The sequence below is a fragment of the Sitophilus oryzae genome, unplaced genomic scaffold (genome assembly GCF_002938485.1).
Source record: "Sitophilus oryzae breed Bouriz unplaced genomic scaffold, Soryzae_2.0 scaffold_2019_pilon_pilon, whole genome shotgun sequence".
NCBI lineage: Eukaryota > Metazoa > Arthropoda > Insecta > Coleoptera > Curculionidae > Sitophilus > Sitophilus oryzae.
The window spans coordinates 521,022-531,642 of NW_022146746.1; the positions used below are offsets into that span (position 1 = coordinate 521,022).

The following is a 10,621-nucleotide window of genomic DNA, read 5'->3' on the forward strand; positions in this document are numbered from 1 at the left end:
AAAAAGTTTTTGCCCTGACCCGGTCTCGAACTCTGAATCCTTGGTTCGTAGTCGGAAACTCTACGCGCTGCCCTATGGAGACTTGTTCGATTGGTATTCAATACTAGAATTTAACGAACTAAATAAAAAAATAGGATCTTCTTCCGATGAGCAGTAGTGAACGCAACGGGTATCGGCAGCCAGATGGGCCGCATGCTGTTCCAGAGAGCATTGTAAAAGATATATCAAAGAGGCAGCTTTCTGAAAATACTTTCTCAAAAACGTTGCTAGGTCTTAGACTATTTTCTCTAGTATGATACGTTGGTTACCTACTTACACTTAAAACATTTGTCGTTTCTCAAGTAGGTTTTTACAAAAACACTTACTTCACATTTCCGAGATTTTCGCACTACACGGCAGACGGTTCTCCCTCGTATCCTTCATCTGGACTTTCAGTTAGTACCTCGTTGACATTTTCATTCGGCACGTTATTCACTGTCGGCTCACATTTGTCGGGAGCACTAACACTACCACTCACACTACTTTCGCACTCGTCTTCGGTGTCCGTTTGGGCACTGGCGCACTTTTTGGAGACCCCCGGTACCATTTGTTGTGTGCTCTGTAGACGGGGTGGCCAATTTGCCGAACAACATGGCAACGATGGAGGTGGCGTGCTAGTACCGGGCGGTAGACGAGCTCCTGGTGTTTGGCGCGGCACTGGATAACCGTCAGCAGTATACCTGCAAAAAATAATTATATTACTCTTGATATACAGAGTGGTTTGAACTGTATTGCGGAAAGCGTATTCTGCAGAAAAAAAATAAGTAAAAAAGTTCGTATAAATGTATATCCTAAAATGCTTAGTTTCGGAGATACAGGGTGTAGAAGTTTCTTTTTTATTTCGTTTTTTTCCAAATAATTTCCGAAGTAACGGCAATGTTTAGTTGATAATTGGTGTCTGGGAGTTTTTTGATATGAGAAATTTGATTTTGATGTCAATATGACTCCTACTTGAGAGGGTACTACCTAAGTATTTATAATAGGTTTGAAGTGTAATAACTTTTCGTCCGAACCTGTATAAAACTACTGAGTATAAAATATACATTTACGACATTTTTTACGTAAAAAAGGTCTCTTGGTTATTTATAGGGGGCGCCACCTACATGTATTTTAACTATTTTGAAAAGTAATAACTTATCGTCCGTACCTGTATGAAACTACTGGGTGGAAAAATATACATTCCCGTGATTTTTTACAAAAAAATGCCTCTTGGTAAAAATTGCACAAGCATTCGATCTCAAGGTATTTAGAACTGAAATAGTCAATACATCTTACTACTGACAAAAAATAAACATATTGAGTAGATAGCGATTTGACTGAAATGATAAAGTTGAGAACTCTTTATTTTTTTAAATTAATCATAAATTTCTTTTCGAAAAAATGATGATAAGGTAGTTTTTCTTGAACTTTTGGCACAAAAACATTTCAAATTTATGAATTCAATATAATAATTATTTAGTCAACATGTTCAATTTGACATGACGATATTGAAAATTTCAATTCTAAATATGTCGAGAACCATTACTTGTAACGATTTTTACCAATACACCTTTTTTACGAACAATGAAAATTACAGAACGTTGTAAATGTATATCTTTTTACTTAACAGTTTTATACAGGTACGGACGAAAAGTTATTACTCTTTAAACCAGTTAAAAAATATGTAGGTTGCGCCCTCTACTAGTCGGAGTCATATTGACATCAAAATAAAATTTCTCATGTAAAAAAACTCCCAGACACCAATTTTCATCCAAATATTGACGTTACTTCAGAAATTATTTGGAAAAAAATTATTTATTTTTATTTGCAGAATTTGCTGCGGAACTTTAAAAACCTAATTTATTATTAAATATTATTACTATTAGTTATTATAACTTTTAGTCCAACCTACAGAAATTTCAAATAAAAAAATAATGGTTTAAGATAATTACAAAAATCTAATTTTAAAAAGTAGCCGTACATTTCCGTAGCCATGTATATAAAAACTTTTTTACGTTTTTTTTTATGAGGAATGAACGAGTAGGTGTATATAAAACTTTCGCAAGTTAATGATTTTTAAATTTTTTGAAGGTTGCTATTAGACTTGGCTCAAGACAAATTAATAAAATTGCGTTTATCTCATGAAGGAAGCCGAAATCGACAAAATATCAAGAGACAACTTTTAATTGGCATTAAACTGCTCACACTATTTTGCTAACAAGAGAAAAAAGTCAGTGGCGTACATGCTTTTTTTAGAAAAATATTCCAGTGATAACCCGTATGCACGTCCCTGGTGAATAAGTCAACACTTTTTTAGCTTCAAAGTATGTCGCATTTATAGTAACTTTTACCCTCAAAATTTCATTTGAAACGCTAAAAGTACTTGGAAGAAAATTATAATAATTAAAAAAAAATCAAGATTTGAACACCCTGTAGCTACGAAACAAGGCAGAATCGGATCTATGTTGATATAAAAAATAAATATTTTAAACACCTTGTATAAGTTTATCAACTTTAATTCGTAAACTTAATTTGTTATTAACTCGAGTATTTCGATTATTTCTATTCCTTAATTATTAATCACGGTTACATAATGGAAATAGGCCAAAATAAGCTTCACAATGATGACATATTTTGCAGTTAGTAGATAAATATATTTACATATGGGTCGATTTTGTCTCTTTCTCAGAATACTCAAATTGTCCCTAGAAATAACCGCTATTATATGCGAAGGATTAGATAGAAAATCAGAACGTATCCGTATTAAATAGTATTTGGGCTAGTCGCTGTGGGTAATAAAGGAAATGACGAAGGGAACTCGACTGTCGCGATTACAACCTCGGCGGGTCCGGGGAGATTTCCCGCTTGAGGTTATCTAAGCTCCATGATACGGGGATAAACTCTAAACATTCTCATGGGAAATTACATGCAAAACAGCCTCGAATTATCCCTCCTTCAATATTTTCAGTTATAATATCCATAAATTTGCCAGATATATTGATTTCGTCAAATCGTTTTATACAGGGCGAGTCTTAAATAAGAGCAAATGTTTCCAGGACTGGTAGATCTCGATAAAAGAAACATATTTCCCTTTACAGTTTTTCAAATTATACCAAAATAACCAAGTTATTTTAGTTTGAAAATTTCCAAAAGAAATAATTTTTTGTTTAAATTTTACTGTTTTATAACCAAAAAAATTCCAATTTTTTTTCGTGAAAATAACCTCATAATCGTGTTTCTGTGGTCGAAATATGCCTAAAAAATATTTGCACTTATTTAAGACTCACCCTGTATAATGCGTATTGCATCAAAAAAAACTTTTCGATTTTGTACCTTTTTTACAGTCTAGTAAACTGAAATAATGAAACTAATAATAGAACTAACATAACATAATTTCACAAGATATGAGTACCACTTTGTTAGCAATTTTTACTTTGCAAGTAATAATATCGCGCAGTTGCCTTAAAAGTTATGTATGGGTCTATAATATGATAATAATATATATTTTTAATTATTTGAATTTTACATAATTTCTATATTAAATGAACATGTTCTAACTGCATTTTAAAAAAATGCAGAAAAAAATTGGTTACTATATATAGAGTCTTAAATAAGTGCTAATATTTTTAGGGTAGTATACTTTGACCCCAGAAAGACGTCTATAAGTTTCTTGAGTGAAAGTGAAGTGAAAGTGAGACGTCTATAAGTTTCTTGAATTTTTGGATATTTTTAAAATTTTTAGTTGACAAACATCATATCTTCATAATATAGCAACAAAGGTGGTGTAGATTAAATATACAAGAAAGAAAATCCAGAAAAGATCGGGTGGTTCTCAAAATTTAAGCGAAAAATCTAATTTGTTTGAAATTTTCAAGATCAAATATCTCAGTTATTTTGGTCTTATTTGAAAAACGATAAAGAGGAAATATGTTTCTTTTATCGAGATCTACCAACCCTGAAATTATTTGTACTTATTGAAAACTCACACTGTATAATTCTTAATCCAAAATTTATTAGAAATTTTGCTAAATATTTATTTAAGTAATCAATTAAATTTCAAACATATTTAGTGGCGGCTTAACCATAAGGTCAAATGGTCAATGCCCCCGCCCCAAAAAAAATCAGAAGAAAATTAGGAAAACCCTATTTAAATTATACTTTTTGTAAATAACTTTTTTTCATCCTAAGATATTCTAAACTATTTCCAAAAACCATCAATTTGTCCAATTTTCGCTTCAAAACGTTTTATTTTACCTACTGCCGGTCAAAATTTTATTTTGTCCTTCGTTCCCGCTATGTTTTGTACGTATTAGTGCGGCGGTACACGGTCCGTTTTTGCAGGTCCCGCACTGCGGGTCCTGTTTTGCGGTATGGCAATATCGCATGAGATGGCATGGCAGATGTAACACCATCCGTTTCTGCGGGATGTGCGGCGACATGCTGCCGCAATGCAGGATTGCGGGATGCGGGAACCTCGGTGACGACACAGTCAGTTGAATGTAAACTGTAGCACGGTACGTTCCTGCGGTATGCCGCTTTGATCGCGAAAAGCAAAATATGTTTGATACGGACCAATTAATCGAGCTAATTCGTGGGCTACCTGCCCCTTGGGACAAATCAAACCCTGAATATTCCAACAAAGATGCACGACAAAGGGAATGGGTGAATCCTCGTTGTCGTGTTTTGTTTCGTGATGCTGGGTCTCAATATTTCAAGCAATACATCAAAAGATTTTTGAGACATCCGATAGTAGCCAAAGAATTTATCATTGTACTTTCGAATTTTAGAATAAAATTTTCAAATCTTCGTCTTCTTTCGCGTTCGGAATTAAAAGGATGAACCCAGGTTTTACGGTATTTCGGCTCTCGTAAATTTTTAGCTTCAAGTAATAAAACAATGTTTAATTTTGAAAGGAACATAGTTCCTTCGCCTCTGCCACACAATATCAAAATGTGCTTAGTAGCTGCACGAAGGTCCCGCAATCCGTTTTTGCAGGATCGTATAATTGGAGGCCGCGATCCGTTTCTGCGGCATCCTGCAAAACGGGATGCCGCAAAAACGGACCGTGCAACGCCGCACTTAAACTCCAAATGCCGCGGCTCGTAACGCCAAGAAGGTAAGGTATACTACGTATAGAAAATATAACGGGTTAAGATGCGATAGATATAGTTTATATTGGCCATTGACCGCGTCATTCATAAAAGGATTTCAGTCGTTGGAAAAATTTCGCCGTTTGGGCAGTTTGGGTGTTTATAAAAACTCAAATTATAACGCAACTTAGGTTTTTGTATCGTTTGTCGCGTATAATGTTTGGTTTAGTCAATATAGCAATTTTTAAATTTTTAATATCGAAAGAAATCCCATCTAGTTTGAGGTGTAGCTGATATAGAGGTTATTAATAAATAATGAACTGTGGTTGACTGAAATAGATCTGGAATAGATATTTTATAATAGACAACATGGTGTTTAGTTTTTGAAATCGTGCGGTTTAAAGAAAACAGTAGCTTAAATTTCGAAAAACGTTTAGAGAAAGACTTGACTTAAAATACAAAAAAATGTGAAATAAAACTTCTAGAAATGTGTATGTGTATATACATATGTAATTATATTTTTGTGACATTATTATTTAAGTGTCTTAAATCCTACCATAGAAAATTTGTGTAAAGAATATTGACTGGATTTTTAGTGAAATGGGACTAGACCACCTGTTTAAAAATATAAGAGTAGGTTCCATTTTAACAGAATATATATATATATATATATATATATATATATATATATATATTTATTTTTAGATTTATTTTCCTTTAACTTAACGTACAAGTACCTTGTAAGAAACCAATTAAATTTGGGCGCGTCTTAAAAAAAATCGACGCAATATTTTTAGCTCAATTTTTAGATATTGACCTCCCTACAATAATGACCACGAGCCGCCACTGAACTTTTTATAAAACATATTCTACGGTTTATTTTTCTCTAAACGTTATCTGTTAAATTTCTCGTCCAGTTAAGCCAAATCGGCTTATAGAAGATTCGAATCCGAACTCTAAGCATCGCATTGTACTGGTTTGAATTAAGTTTTCAACTATACAGCACTCAAAAAACCGCCGTATCCGATCGACTTGAATAAGCTACGTACCTGATATCCGAAGCATGATAATTATCGTAAGGAGAATCGATACTCCGGGAAAGGAATTCTATCTCCCTCGAGTACCTTTTCAATGGGTTGGCCGCCGAATGCCTCTTCATTCTATTGCAGGGAAGCGTTCTGTAGTATGGCTCGCTGCAAGTTGATCTGCAGGGCATTTTTGGTAAACCGTAGTCTATGGGGTAGCCCTGAGTATCTACAGCCTGGCATATACCTGAAATTTAAAAATACCATTTTTTAAACTCTAAAGTGGTGGTTTTAACTCTAAAAACTCTTAACTTTAACTGCTAACGCAAGGCAATGTGTTATCTGGCATACCGCTAAATATTATATTTTTTTATGTTTAAGACAATATAAAAACAAATAATAGTATATTACATACCGAGGAGCGAAGTGTTTCATTACTGTCGAGAGATTAACTACATCTCGAGACAATAATGAAAACTTTCCTCCGAGGTTTGTATAATATTTTATTTACAACCACATCATTAATTAGAAAATAGGGACAATTTTATTTTGAAAAAAAAAATAAATACACGAAAAGTTGTCGTTTTTTGTTTTGGCATTTCCATATCTATAGTTACCGGTACCAGTGGTTGTTATGGCGCAAACCTTCCACAATAAAACAAACAACTAAGCATGCCCTAGACACTCAATGGTAATTTTATAGAACTACAAATTTAGTTTCTTCCGCATCGCCAGACGGCGCAAAAGACATTAAAGTACAGATTTCTGATTTATATATGAACATGACAGTCTCTATGTTAACTACTGTCTGTGGTCTAGATTTGTCTAGTTGACAAAATGTTGGTGATCCGTCAAGTTATTTTTAAATCATTATTTAAATAATTATTAATTCAGATATTCCTGATTTGTCGGAAAGTTCAGTGATTTCAGTGATTTGTGATTTTATTAGTTTATGCATTCTGATATTTACAGTCGATCATCATTTTCGTGTTAGCTACTAAACTTTTTTTATTAAAGTCATTTTGACATTTTAGAAATTATAAATTTATGAACCAAATAAAAAAAGAGTTTAATCATAAATAAGTAAGTACATAGTTGGTAATATATAGGTAGTATTTTTAGTAACAGTTAATTAGTAGTCTATAATATTTTTACTATATTATAATTTAGTAGCTAAATCAAAAAAAAATAGGCGCTATGTGATCTATAGTTGGTGTTTAAAATGTATGTATTCATAATTTTAATTTTGTTTTAATTATGTTACACTTCTAGTGATCTAATAAAACATAAAATGGCAGTAAAAAAGTCTATATTTATTGTTTTATATTTACAAGGAATAATTTTGCGCTTGAATAACGTTACCGTTTTAATTAGCGTTAATAAGTAACGGAACGCTAAAATTATGTTATGCCGAAACTCTCCATTAGTTTCTTCCGGATCACCAGGTGGCTCTAAATGACGGACCCATTTGTTTTATATCAGTGTCCAATCTATCTCTAGTACGTGACATTAGTCTATGCAACTAAGTGACAGTTTAGCTAGGGACGATACAGCGCCCCGACGGTAATTTCACAGAGTCCAGGAAAGAAACGTTAGAGATTTTGGCCCAAGAGCACTTCCCAGGCTGCCTGACTCTAGGTGATAAAGAACAACCTCCCCCAATGTCGCCAACTCATGAGTATGAGTCGCAAAAATCGGCCCAAAAAAGAGGATTGGGAGATAGCGAAGAAAGTAATCACCTATAGGGAGACTAAGGGGGCGATCGAAAGTTTTGACCCATTTAAATCTCCAGGAGAGGACGGGTGTTCCTGGCCTTATTGCAGAAGGCTGAGAGCATTATCGTCTCTCGCTTAGTAAGGATCTTTAGGGCAAGTCTGGCATGGTCATACATGCCAGCGGATTGGACGAGAGCAAAGGTGGTATAGCGAAGGTGGGGAAACAAAACCTACAACCTGGCTCATATCGACCAATAAGCCTTACATCATTTCTGCTGAAGATCCTGGAAAAGGTGTTGGATGGGCATATTAGGGGAAGGATCCTTACGTCTAATCCCCTGAATGTCCGACAATATGCCTATCAGCAGGGGAAATCAACAGAACTGTCCCTCAACAATTTGGTGGGGGAAATTAAGAACACCTTTAATCGCAAGGAAATTGCGGTAGGGATTTTCTTAGACATTGAGGGAGAATTTAACAATGTTACCCCTCAATCGCTCCTAGGCGCTGTAAAAGCCCGTGGAGTCGAAGCAACCATAACTGAATGGATTGAGCAAATGCTCAAAAATCGAATAGCAACGACCTCGCTCAGCGGTGAGTCCGTCAGGTTTGTTCCGGGCAGGGGATGCCCGCACAAGGAGGAGTTCTCTCTCCTCTTCTGTGGACCCTGTTAGCGGATGACCTGATGGCAGTCATCGATGTATACGAGGTTGAAGCACAGGCATACGCGGACGACCTGGCAATCCTAGTAAAAGGACACAAAGAGGAGGACATCTCCTCAAAAATACAGGAAGTCTTAGATGCAATTCACGGCTGGTGCACACTGGAACAATTAAGTGTAAACCCACAGAAAACCGTGATCATACCATTCACCAGAAGAAGGAAAACAGACAAACTAAAACCGCCCACTCTTCTTGGTGAGACAATTCCGTTTGCGGAGGAAGTTAAGTATCTAGGATTAAACCTGGACAAAAAACTTAGCTGGAACTCCCATCTGGAAAAAATATTAAAAAAGGCTTGCTATGCTCTATGGGCATGCCGCCGAATTTGTGGTAGAAACTGGAGATTAAACCCCAAAAATATGTACTGGCTATGCGTGACAGCCATCAGACCTATTATCACGTATGGTGGCAGAAAGCCAACCAAACAACGGCAAAGAATAAACTGTCAAAATTACAACGACAAGCATGCTTAGCGGTGACTGGTGCCTTTCATTCTACGCCGTCAAAAGCTATGGAAACCCTACTCGACTTACCTGCTCTTCAAATTATGTTGGAGAGGGAGGCGAGATGGGCTACTTATAGGTTTCTAAATATGGCACGAGAGAGTCAAGGAACAATCATGTTCATACAAAACCGACTAGTAGACGAACTACAATCGGATGAGATTCTGGGAATGGTCTCGGATCTCACACCACCAATCCAACTCTTGACGCGCACCTACAACGTCCTGTTTCCGAATAGGGACGAATGGGATAAGCCGAGAAACGGCTTATTACTTCGGAAATGTGTTGGTACACGGACGGATCCAAAAACGATAAAGGATCTGGCGCAGAAATTTACTGCAGCAGTCCAAAGACTGAGATCTACCACAGTCTTGGAAAACACACCACAATTTTCCAAGCTGAGCTATATGCGATTGAAACCTGTGTGCAACTGCTGGTAGAACAGCAATACACCGGGAAAACAATAAGCATATTTTCGGATAGTCAAGCCGCGTTGAAAGCACTTGAGGCAACGAAAAGCACGTCCAGGACGATTCTTCATTGTAAGAAACTACTCAATATATTAGGAGATGGAAACAAAGTGTCGCTAATATGGATACCGAGACATGTCGGTCTAGAGGGAAATGAACATGCTGATTCCCTCTCTAAAACTATTGCAGGCTCGCTATTCGTGGGTCCAGAACCGACACTTACCAGCGTACCAAAAAATCTCGGAAGAGACAGGCTCTGTGAATGGGTTAGAGGTGCAACGTTTCGGGACTGGTATGACAGTCCCGGAATGGAACATGCCAAGACAATCCTAGCAGGGCCATCCAAACGTAGAACAGATGAACTCCTAAAGGCTGGTAGGAACGGAGCGCGTACGCTTACTGCAGTATACACGGGCCATGCCGGCTGAGATCACACCTACAGAAGATGGGACTGGTGGAAGACGCCGAATGCCGACTCTGTATGGAAGATGACGAAACAATGAAGCACGTTATGTGTAACTGCCCTGCTGGGGGCAGGACCCAGGTTTGAGGTGTTTGGCAAACCCACGCTAGACCTATCAGACCTAGAAGACATATCACCCTCGGACATAACGGCCTATATTAAAAGGCTGGATCTTGAGGGGTGAACTTTAATGCTCTTTTTTCTATTAAAGAGCTTGTAGAAACTGAGTTAACAATAGGCCCTCGCCGAAGCTGCAAAAGAGCAGAAGCCCGTTTATTTCCAGAGAAACGTAGGGGGGCGATATGAAATAGCATTTAAAGTATACGAAAAATGGTGTGCCGAAAGAAATGCTAAGAATATTGCTTCAGGAGACAGTCTTGATGGCATATTTTAGCGATATGACAAGGCAGAAAAAGCCATCTACTCTTGGGGTTACGTACAGCATGATACGGACAATGCTAGAATTAAGGGAAAAGACTGACATATCAAAATATCACAAACTCGTCGCTTTTTCAAAACGCCAGAATGTAGGTTTTAAGCCACAGAAGTCTAGCATTTTTTAATTTTAACAAATAAATGTATTAAAATCTTCAATTATTATTGTTAATATTCTTG

At 36.4% G+C, this 10,621-nt stretch overlaps 2 protein-coding genes across 2 annotated transcripts; one reads left to right on the top strand and one right to left on the bottom strand.

Moving 5' to 3' along the window:
* Nucleotides 1-242: 242 nt before the first annotated feature.
* Nucleotides 243-7,116, bottom strand: LOC115884149. Its single transcript, XM_030902657.1, has 3 exons — nt 7,104-7,116; nt 6,158-6,380; nt 243-719 (listed from the first exon to the last, which is right to left on the bottom strand). Exons 1-3 carry the CDS (start codon nt 7,114-7,116, stop codon nt 389-391), a joined length of 567 nt encoding a protein of 188 aa, XP_030758517.1. The 3' UTR covers nt 243-388.
* An 896-nt stretch (nt 7,117-8,012) lies between these two features.
* Nucleotides 8,013-8,522, top strand: LOC115884150. Its single transcript, XM_030902658.1, has one exon. The coding sequence runs from the start codon at nt 8,013-8,015 to the stop codon at nt 8,520-8,522; it is 510 nt and encodes a 169-aa protein (XP_030758518.1).
* Nucleotides 8,523-10,621: the final 2,099 nt, after the last annotated feature.

Bases quoted from the DNA above. Each gene is read 5' to 3' on its own strand.
- LOC115884149 (XM_030902657.1), bottom strand. The intron at 720-6,157 runs GTACGTAGCTTA...TATTTTTTGCAG, and splicing joins TATCATGCTTCGGATATCAG to GTATACTGCTGACGGTTATC.
- LOC115884150 (XM_030902658.1), top strand. From the start codon at position 8,013: ATGGTCATACATGCCAGCGGATTGGACGAGAGCAAAGGTGGTATAGCG.